This window comes from Neoarius graeffei, chromosome 4 (assembly GCF_027579695.1).
Source record: "Neoarius graeffei isolate fNeoGra1 chromosome 4, fNeoGra1.pri, whole genome shotgun sequence".
Lineage (NCBI taxonomy): Eukaryota > Metazoa > Chordata > Actinopteri > Siluriformes > Ariidae > Neoarius > Neoarius graeffei.
In genome coordinates this window covers 45,421,317-45,444,258 of record NC_083572.1, presented here as the reverse complement: position 1 = coordinate 45,444,258, position 22,942 = coordinate 45,421,317, and the positions used below count along the sequence as shown (strand labels likewise).

Below are 22,942 nucleotides of genomic sequence, written 5' to 3'. Positions count from 1 at the left end.
CTGAATTACAAAATGCAGGACAATTAACTCAGTGTCCGTAGGCCCCGTGTTATCTCATACAAAGAGTCAATTGCATAAAGTTATAGGCAACTTATTGAAATCAGGAAAAATCATTAATTTTCTCGGTATGTGACACAGAAACAAATACACAAGGAACTTTTTTCATATGTGGAAGATTTAATTACAGTTCAAAAGGCCACATGCTGAGAATTCTGATCTTGCTAGAGTTCAAACAAAGTATTGAGAGCATTGCTTTTAAAAATTGTAGACCTGAATATTGTTAATCAGAACATGAAAAGTATCCTTTATAAGCTAATAAATGCTTTGAAAACAATTCAAAATAGTTGGGAGTTGTAACTGACTACCTTGTAGTGTCCATAGCCCCTTCGCAGTAATATTCTTCAAACTATAAAAATCATTCTTTGACTTCAACTAGATTGGAATATAAATTTAAATATCATTGTAGAGATGTAAATGGTAAGACAAATATACATTAATGACATTTTCAGGTGTTTCAGTGGTTTACTGGCTTCTTACAAGGAAGAGTTTATATGGGCAATTTTTTTTTCTTCTCTCTCTCCAGTACATATATTAGTGGAGAGTAGTCTTTTCAGTAATGGGGAAGATATCGTTGTTCTCTGCTCTTAATATGATAGATTTTCATACCAAATCAATTTCTGTCAATAATTTTGTCCTTAGAAGTATATTTATAGCATTTCTTTATCACAAATACAAAGTAGTATGGCAAAATGTCATGTCTGTAGGCCCCTGATAATGCTGTAACTTGAATGTGTGTAACTTTTTTGCCATTGAAGATTAGTGAGAGAAATCTTACAGGTACAAATTAGACATAATTTGTGGCAATATACCATAGGTTTCTGCTGGAAAGGACATGGTCAGTTTCTGGCCCTCAGTGAGACACATTTGGTACACATTAGTGATTTTCTGCTTACTATATAGTGAGTGATTTCGGACACAGCAGTGGATATTGTGGCACGATCTAAAAACTCATGAACAGCTTTGAGTTTTGCACTTTAGAACTAAACTTTTACTAGAATTCATGAACTTGGAGTGAAGGAAAGGTATTGCGAGGTAAGGAACATGTTGTTTAATTTTTATTTTTTTTTTAAGTGCTTCTCAAATCATAGTTGCCCTTCGGGTGACCAAACCTCAACTTTTAGTGGCCCTGGTCCCCACTGGCGACCATGCGACTGCCAAGTTTCAACCCTGGTAGTGTGGCTGTGTGCTCTAAAATCTCGGTTTTAATCTCGCGCAGCCATACACACACTACACCCACTTTGCCACATACACTTACCAGTCATACCCACTCTAGGGATGGCGAAAACTAAAAAAAATCTTGACCGACCACCAAGCCTCATTAGCCAGTTAAAGTCGGTTAACCTATGAGTTTAACAGGGATGCAAACGGCGTGCCTTTTTCACGTCTGAATCGTGCAGATCCGATTTTTTTTTTGGGGGGGGGGCGTTAGAGTGTCTGAATAATTTCAACGGCATTTGCTTATTTAGTAATTTTAATATAGAATTTAGTCTGATGAAATTATTCAGACACTCCAACGCCTCCCCCCCCCCCCCCCCCCCAAAAAAAAAAATCGGATCTGCACGATTCAGCCATGAAAAAGTCGGCATCTGCGCCTTTAGTTTGTGTGGAGAGATATGATCTGCAATAACATGCATTGTTGGCTACAGACCGAAACATACTTTCAGAATGCACTGGCCAAGGCAGGACTAAACTCAATGTGCTTTCTAATAATAATAAAAAAAAAAATACAGAATAGTAATTTGTAAGCTAAAAAGCCTTTGTCTACACTTTTGCTGAGTGGCAGCTGTCTTCAACTGGGGCGGGAGGGCGGGACATGACTGAATGGGTGTTTCTGATTTGTCAGCTGTCGTCCTTACAACGCATGGCATGCCCCAAGCGTTTACAACACAGAATTCCAGGTTCTCCGCTCCAAAATTGGCAGCTTCAAAACGATTGATTTTTTTTTTTTTTTTTTAACCGACAACCAAAAAAAAATTAACCGGTTGACGTTTATTCGGTCAACCACCGGTCAAATGGTCATCGGTTAACATCCCTAACCCACTCTACTGCCAATGATCTTCCATGCATCTTCCTTTTTGGCTGTATCTTTGTACAGCTTGTGCTTTTTGTCATAAAGCATGAGATTCTTTGACGCATCTATAATCGGCTTCTCCATTGATGCAACAGGGATGTACAAAGACGTTTGGGGAAAAATGGCACGTGCTCAGACAACGTTACATGTAAACAATTACCTGATTGGTCAGATGTTTTATTGGCTCAGGTTCAGGTCTGGAAAAATCGGTTCAGAAGCAATCTCACCGATGCCAAAAAACCCAGGCCTGGATGAGAGGTGTCCGTTATCGACCTGGTGTGACCACCAACCACACAAACTGCAGGGGGCCAATTTATTTATAGTTATCGTTGTCTGTGAAGTTTCTCAGTCATCCAGGTCATCGTAAATCGTAGGTGCTAAAGAAGGCAACTGGACTTGCTTGAAATTCTTGAAGACATTTCACCTCCCATCCAAAACACTTCTTCAGTTCTGTCTGACTAGTGGGAAGTTCCAGGTATTTATCCTCTAGTGGACCAAAAACAACCTAGTGGAAACAACCTAGCCTTTTTGGACTGCGGTGTGCACATCAAACAAGACAGAAGCCTTAGCATTGAGGTCTACTGGAAACCCACACAGACCAGTACCTACTGTTTGACTCTCACCACCCACTGGAACACAAAATGGGGGTCATTAGGACCTTACATCACAGGGCTTACAGTGGTAGAGGGAAAAGAGAAGGAGCAAAAACACATCAAGGAAGCACTTCAGAAGTGCGAGTATCCCAACTGGGCTTTTGTCAAGACCAGAAAAAGAAAGACAGGGAAGAAAACAGCCACAAATGCAAGAACATTGTCATTCCCTACATTTCTGGACTATCTGAGAAACTCAGGAGGATCTTCTACGAACACAGCATCTCTATACACTTCAGACCCAGTCACATTCTGAGGCAGAAATTGGTCCACCCTTAGGACAGAACACCAAGACACAAACAACGTAGTGTATGTAATTCAATGCAGTGAGGAATGCACAGACCTGTACATTGGGGAAACGAAACAACCGCTTCACAAGCGCATGGCTTAACACAGGAGAGCCAGTTCCTCAGCCCAGGACTCTGCATCTTCATCTCAATAACAAAGGACACTTGTTTCAGGACTGCAATGTACACGTTTTAGCCAGAGAAGACCGGCAGTTTGAAAGAGGAGTAAAAGAAGCCATCTTTGTCAACCTGGAACAACCATCACTGAACAGAGGAGGTGGTCTGAGACTCCACTTATCAGCCATCTACAATGCAGTCCTTGGCACACATCCACACCAAGACTCGGCTGATTTCAATGACTCACGTGATGGCAGAGAGAGCCAACGACCCACAGATCACTCTCACGACCCTCTAGGCTGCTAACCATTCACACCTGGCCACCAGTGACCCTGACAACCTACAGGCTGACAGAGGGTCAACAACCCATGTGACCTCAACAACACTCCTTAAGGTTGCTTTTGATCCACTAGAGCAGGGCTTTTCAAAGTGTGGGGCGCGCCAGAGTTTTTCAGGGGGGGTGCAACATGAGGAAAAATAAACCAGAATAAGTTACTATTGTGGACATTTAGCGAACTTCAGCTAGCCTTTGCCAGAGACAAAATGGATAGGTTTTTAGTACCTAAAGCTACAGTGAGTGAGGAGACGGAGTCTGGGCCAAGCAAAAAAGGAAGCATGACCATGATTATTTAAAGCTTGGATTTTCATGGACTGGATCTGAAGATGCTCCACTGCCACAGTGTGTTGTCTGCCAAGAGGTACTAGCTAATGATGCTATGAGACCATGTCGACTCCGACGTCATATTGAGACCAAACACCCAAGTTTGGTGACCAAGCCCCGGGAGTTTTTTGACAGGAGGCTAAATGAACTGTGGTCACAGCAGAAAGTAATTCATACTTTTAGCACTGTAAATGACAAGGCAACTGAAGCATCATATCATGTGGCGTTACGCATAGCTAAAGCAGGTAAGCCCCACAACATCGGCGAAACATTAATCTTACCTGCTGCTAAAGACGTGTTCAGTGATGATGGGAGATGCTGTTGCTGCCAAGCTGAATGCTATACCGATGTCTGATAACACCATCCAGTGCCGCATCTCAGACATGGCATTGGATGTTAAGGAGCAGGTGCTGGATGCTATTTGTGAGAGCCCTCTCTTCTCCATTCAGCTGGATGAGTCTACTGACGTTGCTAACTGTGCTCAGTTAATGGTGTATGTGCGCTATATTAAAGAGCTCTGTGTCGAGGAGGAGTTTTTGTTTTGTTATCCTCTGCCAACTCGCACTACAGCAGGAGAAATATTCAAGGCTTTGAATGATTTCATGCAGGAGAATCGTATTGATTGGAGCCGATGTTGTGGAATATGTACTGATGGCGCAAGGGCAATGACAGGCCGCCACAGTGGTTTGGTGAAGCAGGTGCAAGCGGTTGCCCCGGCCACTGTTTGGAAGCACTGTATCATCCATCGCCAGGCTTTGGCGACCAAGAAGATGCCAAAAGAGTTGGGCGCGGTGCTGGACGAGGCAGTAAAAATTGTTAATCTAATTAAATCACGTGCCATGAATGCTCGTCTCTTCTCCATCCTCTGCAATGAGATGGATGCTCACTTCCAACAGCTGCTGCTGCACTCCGAGGCCTGATGGCTGTCCCGGGGCAAGGTCCTCACCCGCTTGTGTGATTTGTGCGAGGAAGTGCTCCTATTCCTTGCCGAAATCAGTTCTCCACTGGTGAAGCATATTGGGGACATGAACTGGGTTGCAATGTTGGCATATCTTTCTGATATCTTTGACCGAATAAACGCACTGAACACATCTCTGCAGGGCAAAGAGAGCCATGTCTTTTTTTTTTTTTTGGCACACGATCGAGTCTCTGCATTTAGGAAAAAGTTGGACTTGTGGTGTGCTCATGTTAAACGGGGCTCGATGGAAATGTTCCCGACGTTGGAAGATGTTGTGGAGAAGGCAGGGCTGCAACTGGACACTGTACAACAGGTGATCATTGCGCACTTGGAGGGGCTGCGTGAGCAGTTTGCAGAGTATTTTGGAGAGGAGACCTTAGCAAATCAGTGGGTGAGAAATCCATTCTCATTCCCAGCGACGCACTAACAGTGCAAGAGGAAGAGGCCCCTGTCGAACTGAACTCTAATATGGACTTGGAAAAAAAAAAGATGAGTGAAGTGTCACTTGCGCACTTCTGGCTGTCTGTGGAGACAGAGTTCCCCCACCTCTCCAAAAAAACGCTTCAGGTACTCATCCCGTTCACATCTACATACCTGTTTGAATGTGGTTTTTCCGCATTAACATTTGATCAAAAACAAGTACCAGTCTAGCCTGCAGGTAGAGGATGATGTATGTTTATTCCTGTCAACAGTGCGTCCCCGCATCAGGCGCCTGTGCATATCAAAGAAGTCCTATTAAATGTAGTCACCCAGTTGCTCTGATTGACTTGTATTTGTGTTCCTTTTTCTTTCACTTTATGTTCCAGCCTTTTAATTTTGGACTGCAGAGCTTTCTTATCTGATTTCAAAGTTAGGCAGTTATCACACTGTACATTAGAGGAAAGAGGTGTACTTTAATGACAGTGGCTGTCTTGTGAAGTCTGGAGTGATAGTTGCAAAAGTACTTGAGAGTGGAGTTGTAAAAATCTTTTACAGTTGCAGGGGCTGACACACAGACGAACAACCATTCACATTCACACCTATGGTCAATTTAGAGGCACCAGTTAACCTAACCTGCATGTCTTTGGACTGTGGGGGGGGAAACCGGAGCACCCAGAGGAAACCCACACAGACACAGGGAGAACATGCAAACCCCCCACAGAAAGGCCCCCGTCAGTCACTGGGCTTGAACCCAGAACCTTCTTGCTGTGAGGTGACCGTGCTAACCACCATGCCACCTGAGACTCAAAATATAAAGGATAAAACAACAGCTGATTGCAAGGCCGTACAATTCATAAAACATCCCCACTGCATGATGATGCCACCACCATGCTTCACTGCAGGAATGATATTCTCAGGGTGTTGGGTTTGTGCCACACATGGCATTTCCCATGTTGGCCAAAAAGTTCAACTTTAGCCTCATCTGACCAGAGAATCATCATCTTCCATGTCTTTGGGGAGTCTGCCACATGCTGTTGGGCAAACTCCAAATGTCTCCTCCTCCCCCCAAGCAGTGGTGCGCTTTTTTTTTCCTGGCCACTGTTCCATAAAGCCACACTCTGTGGAGTGTATGGCTTAAAGTGGTCCTATGGTCAGATGCTCCCATCTCTGTTGTGGATCTTTGCAGCTCCTTCAGTGTTCTCTTTGGTGTCTTTTTGTTGCATCTCTGATTAATGCCCTCCTTGCCTGGTCTGTGAGTCTTGTTGAGTGGCCTTCTCTTGTCAGGTTTGTCGTGGTGTCTTCTTTCCAATTGCTATAATGGATTTAATAGTGCTCCATTGGATATTCCAAGTTTGGGATTTTTTTTTTTTAAATAACCCAACCCTGGTCTATACTTCACAATTTTGTCTCTGACCTGTTTGGAGTGCTCCTTGGTTTTCATGTTGCTTGCTTAGTAGTGTTGGAGAGTCAGGGTCCTTCTAGAGCATGTTCATTTATACTACAGACATCATCATGTGATGGATCATGTGACGCTTTGATTGCACACAGGTGGATCTTAATCAACTAATTATGTGACTTATGAAGGGAATTGGTTGGACCAGCTCTTTCATATGTTAGGGGGTGAATACCTGTGTACACTGGTTCAAGTGTCTGAGTGGAACAAGCATACTTGCAATTCAGTCTGCATTGTGCAATGTCCCAGATAGTTCTGTTACAGTTGAATTATTTCTCTGAATATGCTACTTTTCTTTACCCACCACTGTGGCTGGTAGGTTGAGCAAATTCACCTGCATTTGGTGGGTCACGGGTGCTAATTTCCAACATCACTGTCCACCTGTTGCTGATCAGAAAGCACACAGTGTGTGCTTATAAGGACTCTGAAAATACAGACTTTGTAAAGTATACGAGCTGTACCTTGTGTCTCTGGTTTTGACTTTGTTTTGTATATTTGGATTCTGTCTTTCGTTCTTGCTTCAGCTATTCTGTTTGTGCCTCGCATGACCCTTGCCTCTTTGCTCACTGCTTTCCCGTTAAGTTTTAGATCAGTTTGCCTTTCTTTTTGTCAATAAACACTTTCTACAATCACATCCGTCCATCCGCCTCCTTTACATTGCGCATAGAAAAGAGTAACCTTATTTCCTTTACTTTGTAAATATGTAAGTGAATTAAGCGCAAGTGAGTGGTGTGGCAAGTGGATCCATTTCAGAATTACGAACTTTATGGTATAACAAGCTATTTGGACGTCCCCCAAGGAGTTTGTTATAGCAGGGTTGCAGTGTATGTTGTTGAAAGTAAGATCTGGTTGCTGAGCAGCATAATGAAGAAAGAATAGTGTATATTGAGCCCTTGCTGGTTTGGTGCCAGTGTCGCATTGATCAGTACGACATTTCATGTTGCATTCCTGTTGGTTGGTTCGTTAGTTGACAGAGATTGTAGCAGCAGTTACATTGTGAGATGGTCATCCTAAATATCTGGCACCGTGTTAGAATTTTGTCCCAGACTATCTTTGGTCGCAAAGACCATGACAGTGGCCGTCTTTGAACCTCTCTCACAGTGTGACATAGAGCACCATTTTGGAGTCATGACCAAAAATATCCCCACATGTCTTTCAAGTTGGTCTTTCATCTGGAACAGCCCCAAATTAAACAGTTTATACCCACCATTAGCTCGAAAGCTCAAACTCCAGTCTTTAAACCAAGGGTTTTCATATTTATCTGGCCAGTGACCCCATTTTAAAGGACCACAAATTCAGGGTATTACTGTAAATAAGTACACAATGCACAGACTGCTAGGTACAGTGAATATAAAACTTCTGCACATCCCTGTTAAAATGGCAGGATTTTGTGATGTAAAAATGAAACTAAGATCAACCGTGTAAGATCTGTTCCACCTTTTTCATGTGATATAGCAGTCAACAAAATTCAAGTGGAAAACAAAGGTTTTAGGTGAAAAAAAGAAAAAGATGTGTTAACTTAGATTATTAGCTCATCCAGCCGACAGGCCAGTGAGTTTATGCCATCATCAAAGTTGCTTTTTCTCTCTCAATTCTTCACCAATTTTTATTCTTTTTGGCAGGAAGGTGGGCCTACCTTGGGTACATATGGCTTTACCCAAATTTGCATAATTGCAATTAATAATGGAATAAATATGAAGTAATTAATCCCTAATAAACAGTTTCTACACATCATTTCGCCTCCCTCAGTTCTTCACTGATTTTGATTATTTCTGGCATGAAGGTAGGGGTACCTAGGGTGTATATAACTACTTCTACCCAGATTTGTTTAATTACAATTATTAATGAAGTTATGAACTAATTAAGCCTTAATGAGCAGTCCAACAATAATTGCTTCTTCTCAGTCAATTCCTTGCCGTTTTGGGATTTTTTTTTTTTTTTTTTTCTGGCAAATGGGTAGGTATTCCTAGGGTGTGTATCACTTCTACACAGATTTGCTTCATTACAATTATGAACAAAGTTGGAGATTAATTATTCCCTAACAAGCAATTTCAACACAAAAACAATCCCACATCTGGCAGATTGGAGGTGCTCCGACAACAGGAGGAACCTACTTGCCTCTTTTACGTCGTGTGGTCCATACGTCTAACCTACTTCTTAACATGTCTGTTACGGGGTACTGAAAATGTGTGGATTTTTCAACTGCCAATGCTTGTCACGTCGCCTGCTGTGCGTGTGACAATGGAACATGTCAGCCAATTATTCAACATGAAAGTTTAGCCTGTGATGGTGTCTCTTGGTGGAGGGGACCGCTGCAATAGTCAAGACAATGTAAGCAACCTGTGGCGCTGCGCAGTGAATAAAAATAGACTGTGCGTTCAGTAAGTAAAGCCATCAGCCACGGTCCACAATTCTGGCCTTTTCCAGCTAATTTCGAAGAGTAAGAATTTCAGCTTTATGGGACCATGTCTCTGAAGGGTCAGAGGAAAGTTTAATGTGAGACTGTAAACTCTAGTTTCAGTAACTCATGCCCAGATCTTCAAGTTGACTGTGACTAGCACAGTCCGTAAACAGGTAAAACCTCGGTGCTGGAGCTATTTTTATAGGACATTCGGGTTGGGACACTCGATCGCGAGTTCCCATGTTCCCATAGATGCCTAATCTATAATTATGTGCCGGCTCAGAACTCATTGAATATTTGTGCTAAGCAGTGTCAAGGTGTCTGGTGACAGGTGTCTGCCTTTTCAACTTCTAATCCAGCGAGTCTGTAATTCACACTTTAAATCATTCCTTCTGGGCTAGACGGGGCCGGAGTGAGCTACGCCATCATTGATGGTCTCATTGTATTTTGTAGTATTTCTGTGACTATGCAATTAATCAGTCTGTGTGCGTCACTTGTACTGCTCTATACATTGCCATTGTTTGTTGTAAAGGCCACCTTAATATCACAGCATGATGGACATGCCGTAAAATGGGCTTAAAATAAGTTCCAGATTGATTTATAAGCTAATGAAAGTTTAAGAATAATTTTGTATTATTATTTTTAAATATTCCACATCAGATATTCAGGATATCATGTCATCTGATGGACTTCTTCAATTATTATATTCCTTAGTCTAGTATCAAATTGAATGAATTATAAAGCAGGCAAAATCCTGAATTGTGTGTTGCTGTGTAATCAGAATTTGAGCTTGGGAATCTTGGAGTATGCGGTCATTGCATTGGAGAGCACATTATGCTGTTTCATTGTTTCCCAGTCTAAATTCTAGAGTAAACTCAATGTAACCCCCCCCCCCCCCCCTTTTTTCTTTTTTTTTTCTTTTCTGTTACTTTGATTGTTCCCCAGTTCTGAGGCCCTGTCAGGCACCACCATGGACACTGTGAATATGGGAGAGAAAGACTGTGAGGAGGAAACACTACAGACTGCCTTCAAAAAACTACGTGTAGATGCTGAAAGGTATCTTCTTAATACCACATTGTTTAAAATGTATTATGTGGAGTATCCTAGTAAAACGCATACTGAATTTTTCTTGTTTACATTACAAATTCCAGGAACCTTTGTGCAAAAATTGTTGTATATAAACTTGGTGGGGTTTTTTTGGTAAAGTGTCTAGAATAAAACACTACTTAAATCATGCAGCACTAATGGGTACAATGTATGCCATACTATGACTGTCTGTCTAAATCCTTTGATTTTGTAAGCATAGACTATGCATTTTATGAGGAATAAAAATTATGCGTTTTCCAAACTCAACCAGAAAAAGAGATTGTGGCAACCAGAATGTGCCACAATCAGCAACCCAAACGTAACTGTTGGCAAGATAAACAGGAATATTATTTAAGAAGTAATAATAACAGAAAAAACAAACTCTGATTTAGAGAAAATATCATGGTTTTACTGTTTGCTTTTGGAGAACTGGGAGGTGAGACGGATACAAAAAGAGGATTTGTTCCAGTATGTATGTTATGCTTATTCAGCATCTTATTTGTGCTAGCTCTGTGGCTGCAGTGCATGTGAGCGAGGCTTTGACATCCAGAGCCGGAACCAGAACCAACACAGATGGAGCAAAACCCAAAATTACTTCCCCTAAAGAGAATTGGCATGGGTAAGATACCTGCTGTGTGTAATTTTTCTTGGCTGTCACATAAGGCTGTATCTGCCTACTTGTCTCTCTAACAATATGCATAATGTCTGCTGTATAATGCTGTGGTGATTTGATTGATTATATTCATTTATTTATTTATTTTTGGGGTGGGGGTCTCCAAACTAACTAAAGGTGCTTTTAGAACAAACATGGACTCACTTACCCCTTTTCCACCAAATCAGTTCCAGGGCTGGTTCGGGGCCAGTGCTGGTGCTGGTTCACAACTCGTTCAACTTGCAAGCCAGCTGAGAACCAGTTTGCTTTTCCATCGCTCGTGGTGCTAAGCGGAGCCACGTCATTACGTCGCTGTATACGTCAGTTACGTCGCTGTATACGGAAGTTACGGCGCTACGTTTACATAAACCTTGGCGCAAATATCAAAGCAAAAACAACACGGAAGAAGCAGCAGCGGCAACAACAACAATAATAATAATAATAATGGATGACTTCGCGTTTGTACAGCTGTTGCTTCTCGCCGCTTAAAAATGGCGATCTTTCGCGGTCTTATTGTTGTTGGTCTTAACAACTCCGCCCCCCCGCTGACGTAAGCAGTTCTTTCCTCTGGCCCAGCAGAGAGTTGGTGCTAGCCTGGAACCGTTTTTTCTGGCCCCAGAGCCAGTTCTTTGTCAGTGGAAACAGAAAACCCGGTTCCAAACTAAGCACTGGCCCCGAACCAGCCCTGGAACTGCTTTGGTGGAAAAGGGGCATCTGACATGAACGACCCACTGGGAGCTCCTCTGAGAACTACTTACTTTCAAGGTGGTCTGCCCCACCCCATTTGCATTCACACTGCTGGCCAGAGCACTGAAGTGATATAAGCTGGCTTGCTAGCATGATGTTAGCAGGAAATGCTAGCGAAGAATTTTATATTTCACTTAAATGCATCAAAACTGCAGTATTTCGTCCATCACATATATGTGCAATAAAGCCTAAAAATTTCTATATCGGTCCACTTATGTTTGGTGTGTCCCCCCCCCCCCCCCCCCCCCCCCCCAATGGATGTTTTATTTTGTTTTTGTTTGTTTGAAATGCTAATATTAAAAGCTGTTATTTCTATGGCTAACATTTTACACTGGTGTTTTAAAAATGGAGATTGTCGGTTTCGCATTGGCTCCTGTTCAACTCATCAGTGCACACTTGCACCTGTACATTGATGACCAATCACTGTACACTTAAAGCACTCACAGTTTCTCTTGTGCTGGGAGAGTACCTACCCTGAAGTACAAGCTAAAAAAGTCCTTCAAAACAGCATTCTAAAAACTATGATTATTGTCAGTTCTTGCAGTGCAGACAGACAAAAAAGGGGGTACTTCTTCCAACAGCTCTAAAATCTATGAAAGTGTTCCTCTGATCTGAAAGCACCTTAAAATTATGTGGAACTCCTTGTTGTTAGCTTATTCTTGATTAGTTCTCCCTGTATTAAATTAGCTTAGATGAATTAAAGGGGAACCGAAGGCAAACATTTTTTGTATTATCAAAATTCTATTTATCTCATTTTATAAAATGTAGGAATGCATTTCTGACAGCTATTTTGTCACTGCTATGGCAAGTTATGAGTGTTTGAAATATGCTATGTAATATATCAGTCCATATGTCAAAGCTATGGCCGTAAACAAGATTCGCTGAGACCTGTGCGAGACATCGTAGGACGAAAGTAAAACGTACAACGGAAATCAAAGTGACCAACATTGTCAAAAGACGCACGCACCCTCTTTTGAATGCTGATGTAATCCAGCTGGTAGTTTTCCCTGTGTCTGAAATCGCTCCCTACTCACTATGTAGGGCACTATATAGTGTGGACCCCACTTTGTAGTGCTGTCTGAAACCTTAGTGAGGATTATGTGGGGAAATGCGCTCAGTATAATATGTATTTATTATTTTGAAAACCCACTAGCCGCCTGATCTGGCACATTTTAATTGTGCGACAGTAATGACGTAAATACCAGCGCGACGGACTAGTCCTTATCCTGTTGTCTTTCCAACTCTTCTCAGTTGGTTCGAAGTCATATGGAATAATCTCCATGTCACGTACGTGAGGGAGGCGGATGTATGTGCAGAAGTATACAGTTTTATATGTGTACGCACGCGCGCGCACACACACACACACACACACACACACGAAAACAATCCAAAATGGCAGGCTAGATCAAAAATGAGAATACAGGCAAAAGGGTCGGTCGAAGTGCAAAGACAAGAATGAGAAACGGGCACAAGGATCGTGAAACAGGAAATCAAGACAACAGGTAGAAAGGCTTGGTAATGCGTACATGCATACCGTAATACTTCCCGATGCAAATGCGTCAGCACAGACATTAAATAGGCAGACACACATCTCCTTAATTGAGCTCAGGTGCGCCTTGTTCACGGCATGCACACGCCATAGCGCGCAGGACTGACACTCCATCACTGATGAAGCTGGCAAATCTCGAAATTAATCTAAATTGGAATGATCTGGCCACTGTGTAAACAGTTTTCAAAATGGCTGCGCTGACACTTCACATTTGAAGTCTCGCACAAGTCTTGTGAAGATCGTGTGGATAAGCGATGCCTGCTGTGGATCACACAAACTACATTCAGTGTGGCTAAAAACTGAAAAGGCTGATAAGTGTAATATGCCAATACGAGTCACAATATAAAGTTAATAAAACCGAAAACATAATTGAATAACACATTAATTAAGAAATAAAGCAAGTTTAAAAATGACTTGGTTCCCCTTTAAGAGTTTATACTTCCTCTCTTTTATCATAGTCTTTCTGAACTCGACTATTAGGGTTTCCAGGGTTATCCACCTGTGTGTATTTTTGAATAAATTAGTCAACTTTTGGATGGACTGACAACTAAATTTTTATAACTTAATCTTGTTGCAGACTTGAGAACAATTGTGTAACAATAGCTGATTAAAGCACACAGCGCTCTTGCTCGCTCGCTCTCGCTCTCTCATATTCAGGGCTCGAAATTCGCGGTGGTCCGGTCGCCCGAGGCGACTTAATTTGTCATTTGGCGGGTAATTCCTGCCACTAGCCAGCCCGGCTGGCTAGTTGAAAATAAAAAATATATATGAAGCGAAGATTCAGACAAGGGCTGTGCGATATATCGAATGTACTCAATATATCTCCGAAAATTCTGTGTGAGATGCATATAATTATTCTATCGTAACTATCAAGTATTTTATGGTCATCTGCCGACTTGCGTTTGTTTCGTGTTTGTTGCATTTGTTTAAAACCTTTTCCTGTGGTTTTCTCCCTGTCCCTCAGGCAGTAACGTGAGAGGCTGCCTAAGGGTAAAAAAAAAACAAAAACAAACAATAACGTCACACACTCGCCAACCAATCCCGGGCGACATCTAGGTACTGAAAGGAACTTGCGGGAAGTTTTCCTAGTTTCGGTTTACAGCGCTGACTCAGTTCGTGCAATCGCTGGTGTTGCATAGGCTACCATGTAAGCTCTGTCAATTTCAACGACAAATTAAAAATGGAAGCGGACGAATTGGTTCCTAAAAGAACTAGTAAGGGGTCAGTCATCTGGCATGTTTTTTGGATATCGTGAGGAGGACGTGGAACAGCAAATGCCAGTTTGTAAAGTGTGCAAAAAAACCAGTATCAAAATACTTGGGTCTTGAAATAAATGCACATTAGTCATGAACAATGGTAACTACTCTTTTTTTTTTTTTTTTTTTTTTGACAGAAGTAAAATTCATACATGAACAAATTTTGGCGAGTTGATTTTCTGTTTGGCTTGTTACTTTGGAAGGTAACTAGTCCGGCTGGCTGGCGAAAAAAATATATGAACTTCGAGCCGTGTATATGTATGTGTATGTATGTGTATGTATGTGTATATGTATGTATATGTGGAAGCAATTGCCTTAATTACATCCTTTTTTTTTGTGTGTGTGTTCATGCATAAAGATGCAGCCGAAAGTCCTCCAGGGGCTTGGCAAGAAACCAGAGACGGAGAAGGTCCAAGTCTCCCATCTTGCACCCACCAAAATTCACCTACTGTAGTTCTAAAATGCAATTCAAACACAAGAGCACCACAGAGCGTGAGGATGCCAGCACCTGCCTGCTTTTTCCTGCTAAGAAGGATCTTTTGTCCTCCCATACCCCTTCACCTATCTTTGGTTCCATGGGTTGTGACTCCAGTATTGCTTTGGAAAGCAAGATTTCCCCTCTGAACAGAGTGGCACCATTTGGCAATGAGGGCAGCTTGGAGAACGAAAAGACCAACATTTCTTTGGGGGAGGCTCAAGTTCAAGCAGCTGACTTTAAATCTCTTTGTCAGCTTCAGGAGAATGGTGTGTGCCAGTGCACCAGCTGGCAGGGCATGGAGGTCTACTCATTCACTGGCCTACGTGATGTCATTTCTGAATGTGAAAGGAACCTGCCTATCTCTTTAGATGCAGCTCAGAACACCAGAACAGTAAATGCATCATCAATGTCCAGCTCACTGCGATCCTGCTCAGAACAGGCGCGTGTGTATGTGGATGACATCACAATAGAAGATCTCTCAGGCTACATGGAGTATTACCTCTACATCCCTAAAAAGATGTCACACATGGCTGAAATGATGTACACTTAAACAAGATTGTTTTTCAGGTACATATACAGTACCAGTCAAAAGTTTTGATACCACCTAATTCAATGGCTTTTCTTTATTGTTATTTAAGACATGCAGCGTCTTAAAGTAATCATGGACTGTCATTTCTCTTTACTTATTTGAGCAGTTCTTGACATAATATGGATTAATACAGTTGTAGGGCTATTTTTAGGCTGTATTTTTGTTATTCACTTTTTACTGTTTGGTCTCAAATGCATGAAGAAGGCAAGAAATTTCACTAATTAACTTTTGACGAGGCACACCTGTTAATTGAAAAGCATTCCAGGTGACTACCTCAAGAAGCTGGTTAAAATAATGCCACTAGTGTACAAAGCAGTCACCAAGGTAAACGCTGGCTACTTTGAAGACTCTAAAGTATGAAACATTTTGGATTTTTTTTTTTTTTTGTACAATTTTTTTGTTTACCACATAATTGCATATATTATATGGAAACGAGTGTTTTATTGGGAAATATGGCACTCGTAGTTTTCATACATGCTACATCTGGGACATGGAGCTCCAAAACCATGACATGAATACATGTCACTCGCGAGGAAGTTAATGAATTGGTTTGAAAAATTGGGGTACTCCTTTGTTTGAATGTGTGTAGAAAAAGCATTACACGTTGGCTTGAAAGTTATGAAGTTTATCTTCTCGTGTTTGGAAAAACTCGCATTTTTCATATGAAATGCATCGCGGCTCTGCATGAAATATTTTCCAATATTTCACTCCAGTGACGTCACTCCCAATGTCTTCCCGCTGAGTATATGCACATTGTCAAAATGTCAAACCAGTTCAAAACTAAAATTCTTTTGATTAACTTGGTGGGTTTTTTTGTTTGTTTTTTTCTTTTTTTTGAATGTGTCCATATAAAGAACATTTACATGGTGGCGTGAAGATATGAAGTTTTATGTTGAAAATATTTTCACTTGTTCGCTTTGCCTCACTCGTGAATATATTCGCTATTCGAAGATGGTCATATTTTCATGCAACCATGTAATATCTTCTGTGTACGTTCCATATGTTATTTAATAATTTTGATGTCTTCAGTATTGTTCTACAATGTAGAAAATAGTCAAAATACAGAAATACCTATGAATGAGTAGGTGCATCCAAACTTTTCACTGGTACTCTAATTGGTTTAACAAAAGCTGCATACTGATGCATATAGTGCATGGGACAATTAAAGGTAAGCAGTGGGGCACATGTATCATTAAAAAATAGACTGTTTATGGAAATTGGGTAGGCAAGAAGTTATTAGGCATGACGTTTGACTCGTGGTATTGCTTTTCCAGGTCTTTTCCTTCTCAATTTCTCAGTGTTCCATTGTTCGATAGACTAACACTCAGTGAGATTTGGATTTGTCCCCTGTGGGTTGGTTGTTTTTTCTTTTCTTTCTGATTACTTTTTTCTGGTATACATGCCACATTGCCAAAGTTCTCTTGCAGGAACTGCAGGGTTTGATTTTATTGGTATATGCAAAAATGCCACGTAATAATGATCACCTTGTTTTCTTTAAATTGTAATAAAACCCTTTTTGTTGTTAAAAGATGCTGTTGGTCATAGATGTTTATTTTGCCTTTTGATTTATAGTTCTAGGGGACTGTTCCAGGAAGAGTGCTTGGGGAAAAAAGTCTCATCTTGAGCTGACTTGGCCATATATAGTGCCTCTTTTTCAAAAAAAAAATTACAAATGGGTAACTCAATCACAGTGGCAGATTCCACAGTATATTTCAGTCCAGGCTTATTTGAAATAGATTAATTTAAATTATATACACAGACCACTCAGCATTTTACAGCTATTAAATTAGTCTGACTTGTTTCCACTAATTCAACTGAAGCTGAATTAATCAAGGCTTATATGTAATAAAGGCTTCTATAATTCTTAAAAAATTAAATTAAATTCCTGGGCACATGAGATCACTACTTCAGTGATCAGGCTTAGTTTTACAGCCAAATACTTGACACTCTGACATCTTTAGGGTTGTTTCCAACAATTTAGAAATGACCTATCCACTAGGTCTCAAAGTCATGTGGTAAGTGACGTCACAATTTCTGATTCTCTTGCACAATTTGTACTCTGGGTGCAATATTTGAATGTCGGGGACAATAATATGGCAGCATCCAGAGGCGACATTTTTCTTTTAAAATAAAATCTGTAAATGGGTACAAATGTGAACACTTGAACATTTTCTTGTATGGATATTATCTGTCAAAGTAAAGGAGTTTATTTTTTGGGTTTTGTTTGATTTTTAATTGTCTTATTCCAATATTGCAGTACATGGCATTTAGAAGACACTTATCCAGAGCAGTGTGCAAGTGCAAAAGTCAGGTACACGAAGTGCTGAACGTCTTGACAAAGTTCTAGTGCCAACTGAACAAGCGACAAAACAATAGTGTAATAGTGTGCTGAAGTACCAATAATCAAACAAGCCAACCATACAAAGTACAAATAAATAGAGAACTCAAATGGCTAACCCTAGGCTAGATAGTACACAGCTTGGGTTGGTCTAGACCAATATGCAGTTACACAGTGGGCAGGGAAGAAGGGGAGAGGTGCAGCCTGAAGAGGTGAGTCTTCAGTCTGTGCTTGAAGGTGGTCAGGGAGTCAGCAGTTTTGACCTCAACAGGAAGCCAGGACAGACAGCAGTCTTGAGCGGGCTGGGCAGGAGCAGAGTGTAGGGATCTGGCTGACATGTACGGATAAATCAGTCTCTGGAGCTGTACTGGCCCTAACCTCTTGACACCCTGGTAAGCTTGCATCAATGTCTTAAATTTGATACGAGCTGCGATAGGTAGACAGTGCAGGTTGGCAAGCAGAGGGGTGACATAGGAAGAACAAGGGAAGTTGTCCAAACGAGCTGCAGGGGTCTGATGGCAGATGCTGGAAGGCCAGCAAGGAGAGAGTTGCAGTAGTCAAAGCGGGAGAGGATCAGAGCTTGGACCAGGAGCTCAGTAGAGTTGATGGTGAGGAAAGGGCAGCTCCTTGGAATGTTGTAAAGGAGGAATCTACATGTCTGGGTCACTGGAGCGATGTTTGCTGAGGAGGAGAGTTTGTCATTGAACATGACCCCCTAGGTTCTTGACACAGGGTGAGGGAGACCTGGAGATGTACCCCAGGGAGAGGACAATGTCCAGGGGTGGAGAGGATGGAGCAGGGATGTAGATTACCTCTGTCTTGCCTGGGTTGAGCTTCAGGTGATGGTTATCCATCCAGCTCTGGATGACAAGCAGAGATACGAGCGGAGATCTGTGTGTCAGGAGGAAAAGGGAGAAACAGTTGGGTGTCATCAGCATAGCAGTGGTAGGATAGACCATGAGCAGAGATAATTGGGCCGAGAGACTGGGTGTAGAGGGAGAAGAGAAGTGGACTAAGGACTGAAACTTGAGAGACACCAGTGATAAGTAGGTGTGGTGCTGATACTGTACCAGCCCAGGTAACCTGGAAGGAGTAACCAGAGAGGTAGGAACCATTGAACCATTCCAGGGCTGTCCCACAGGTCCCCAGTGCTGATAGGGATGACAGGAGGATGGGGTGAGTAACAGGGTTGCATGCAACAGAAAGGTCTAAGAGAATCAGGACAGAGGAGAGGGAGGTAGAACATGCTGTGTTGAAGTGCTTCAGTCAGTGCATTTACATGCACATCCAAATCAAGCTACTGTCGGTAATCGAGCTAAGGGTCCCAGCAGGGGTGCCAGAGAAATCCAATCCTACATGCACACAAGGAAATCGAGTTATTGTGTGAGGTACATTGTGCACCTGAGCCACAGGTGGCGCTACACGCCCCATCGTGTTGGTACACTTCCGGTTGTCGTCATGAAGAAGAGCTATTCAAGAGTATAAACAAAGTTATCAGTTCCGTGTTCACAAGAAGAACGATGGCATTCGTTCTCCTTGTTCCTCCTGACCTCTTCTGCTGCTCACTACTACTACTGTTGTCATGCTGACCGAGGCTGTTGTTTCCCGCTTGTGGTCTCGTCAAGGCTAATCTAGGCCTCCACCATGTGTAGTTAGCTACACGAGGCTAAACACATGGTCAAGTCCTTCCCACACACACAAGCACACATTAGCAACAGAGCTAATCCTTTGTTCTATTTAGATAACATTCCTTTGTTTTAGCTAGCAACAAGCTAGGCCATACACACACACACACCATATCATATTTGTATATATTGATTATCCATTTTTATCTTTGTTATAATAAATCCATTTATTATCAAAGCTGTGTGTATTCATCTTGTTGGTGTTCCAATATTTCTGATGTCCCCAATCTCTCAAAGAATTCAAAAAGGTGCATATAAGTTATGTAATATGGTAAGTGATCATAATAATTTGGAAATATACCATAATTTAGCTGTTTGGTAATTTATTATTAAGCACCAGGATTAATGGTATGATTCACTAAATGATTCATTGAACGATTCACTAAATGATTCACTGAATGATTCACTTGAAATGAGACTGATTCTATGGTATGATTCAATTCAAATGAGTCAAAGTAAACAATTCAATGGGATTGATTCATTTTAATTATTAACCTTCAAATTTAATGAGACTGATTTAATGAGATTGATCACTTAATTTCAATAATTAACTGATTGCACCTACACATGCACTAAGTAGCTCGGCTACAATCGCATAATCTAGGTCGCATAGCTCGATTACGAGAAATCCAGTTTGGTTCGATTTCAGCTGAGCTAAGGTGTTTCCATGGCATTTAGAACTTCGATTTCAGTCAAGCTACGGCAGAAATTCGATTTTCTCTATGTGCATGTAAACGCACTGACTGACTGAGGGAAGTGCAGTCTCGGTTGAATGTCTGGCTCGGAAGCCGGACTGGTGAAGATTCAGGAGGTTGTTCTGTGAGAGAAAAGAGAAGAGTTGGTTCACAACAGCTGACGCCACTCCTAGATACTCATGCACATACAGATACACATAAATAGATAATTTACTTTGAGCCCAAGCTGGGAAATTGTGTTGTTGCAGCAGCAAGTTATCAGACATGCAAAAAAAAAAAGAAAACCCCCACATGTGCTTTGTACACATACACATCCTAACATACACCCTGATCCCCATGCACATATAAATACACAAACACAAAAACATTTACTTTATTTCCACAATTAATGAATTTATCTTCTCTATCTCTTCCTACCCCCCTTTTTTCACTTGAAAAATAAATTGTCACACAAGGAAAATATGTAAATTTTTACAGAAATCTGGAATTCCTTCATAGAAATACTCCAACCATAATACAATCCCATAACTATACACACAGACACACTATGTTGGTTGCACAGCAGCATACAGAAAACGTGTCTTATCCCCAGCTCCCCTTCTTAACCTTACACAAACATTATGCAATAAACATGTCCTTGTATACTCAAAACACAAAAATCTCTTTATATGCACACAGATTAATAATAATAATAATTATTATTATTATTATTATTAATTCCCAATCTTATGGTAAATCTCTGTAAATTATGTGTTGAATATTGGTATCCTTGCTGTCATCATTGTTGTCACTATCCAGCCATTTAAATGTGTATGATATCATACTGTCTATATCTATTTTGTATATTGTCAGAGGGGCGGCACGGTGGTGTAGTGGTTAGCGCTGTCGCCTCACAGCAAGAAGGTCCGGGTTCGAGCCCCGTGGCCAGTGAGGGCCTTTCTGTGTGGAGTTTGCATGTTCTCCCTGTGTCCGCGTGGGTTTCCCCCACAGTCCAAAGACATGCAGGTTAGGTTAAATGGTGACTCTAAATTGACCATAGGTGTGAGTGTGAATGGTTGTCTGTGTCTATGTGTCAGCCCTGTAATGACCTGGCGACTTGTCCAGGGTGTACCTCGCCTTTCGCCCGTAGTCAGCTGGGATAGGCTCCAGCTTGCCTGCGACCCTGTAGAACAGGATAAAGCGGCTAGAGATGAGATATTGTCAGAGGTGCAGGCATTTACAGATGCAGGGGAGAGCGGGTGCATCGCAAACTGGCAGTCGAATCCAAATCGTGAAACTAATATCAAAGTCAGTGTCAGGCAAGCGGTTGGTCAATGCGCAAACAACGTGTCAAAGGTCAGGCAAAAGTTCAGAGTCCATTATGAACAGAAAACTGGGTCAAAGCCACTGAGAGTCAAACACTAGGAATAAAGGCTCAGTACAATCGGGTAAAGACACACTGAGTGATACTTCAGTGACTGTGACTGAGGTCTTTAGGTACTGGTGGCTAATGAGTCTGTAATGATGAACAGGTGAGGTGGTAATTAGAATTCTGGAGAGGGAGGGTGCTGAGGTGCTTGAGAGTTGTGGTCCATGGTGGTCATGTTTGGAGGCTGGCACGATCTCTGATTGCTGGCGCGGTCAGTGACATATACATAATTTAAAAGAAAAATTATTATTATTATTATTATTATTATTCCCTCTCTTATCAACTGTGGGGTCGATCAAGCTGACGCTCAGCTCATGGCTTGGTGGGTGGGCTCTGATATGGGCATGGGGCGACCAGTGGCACTCAGCTGGGCTGGGGTGGTGTGTGGTCTGGTGGAGCTGAGTACCAGTGTGTGGCAGATTCAGTCCAGACTTTTGCTTGCCAATGAATGTTGCGACCTTGAATGTGGCCACACAAGCACTGTACACCTGCTGCTGAACCATGGTGCTAATATCCAACAATGCATAGCTCAGGTCCACACCTCTTCCCACCTCACGACTTGGCATGGCTATCTGTCAACAGTGGGAGGAAAAAATAATAGTGCTGTCAAGCGATTAAAATATTTAATCGCGATTAATGTCGCGACTGTCATAGTTAACTCGCGATTAATCGCAATTTAATCACACATTTTTGTCACATGAAAAACCATTGTAATTCTCTTAGCATAAAAAAGTGAATGGGCTTGCTTTGTACCAATGTTTTTTTTTGTTTTTTTTTTTATCTAGCTGCTATCGTTTTTCTAAGCAAAGCCTCTGTTCCAAGTTCCTGGCAGTTTCAAAAGCTTATGAAAAACCTACATCATGTCACGGAGCGTTAATCTCGCGATAAAAAAATTATCGCCATTAAAATTGAGTCAAGTTAACGCGATAATAATGCGACATTTTTGACAGCACTAAAAAATAATAATGCTCCTGGAAGAGGGTGCTAATGCCTGGAGCACCAACCTTGCCCTACATACTGTGGACCACCTGGCAGCTGAAGGTGCTCATGGCCAGACTGACATTGAGCTGCTGGAGAGATGGCCTGAGGTAGTCACAGTGTAGGGCAAGGACAAAACTGCACACTAGAAGTACTAAAAACACTGAAGTAGCATTTAAATTGAAGCAATACAAACATACATTCAGATATTACTTCAACATTACCACATGACAAGGTGAGAAGATTACATGAGTACATTGTCATATAAACATCATAATCTAACTGAGACTCTCCTCCTCCTTCCAATTCAGAACAAATAAGATACGTATCAGCAGAGTCACTGTCACTCAGATCTCCAGATACTTCATCCCCCAGTAACCTATCTGCCTCCAATATGAGCAAA

At 41.6% G+C, this 22,942-nt stretch overlaps 1 protein-coding gene across 1 annotated transcript in view; it reads left to right on the top strand.

The window, feature by feature from the left end:
• The window catches only part of oser1 (oxidative stress responsive serine-rich 1), a 28,774-nt gene extending 11,811 nt beyond the window's left edge, over window positions 1-16,963 (top strand). The window contains exons 2-4 of the mRNA XM_060918218.1: window positions 10,024-10,134; window positions 10,673-10,783; window positions 14,727-16,963. Coding sequence (XP_060774201.1) covers window positions 10,024-10,134; window positions 10,673-10,783; window positions 14,727-15,396 — 892 coding nt within the window. The 3' untranslated portion in view covers window positions 15,397-16,963. The remainder of the gene's footprint in view (window positions 1-10,023; window positions 10,135-10,672; window positions 10,784-14,726) is intronic.
• Window positions 16,964-22,942: the final 5,979 nt, after the last annotated feature.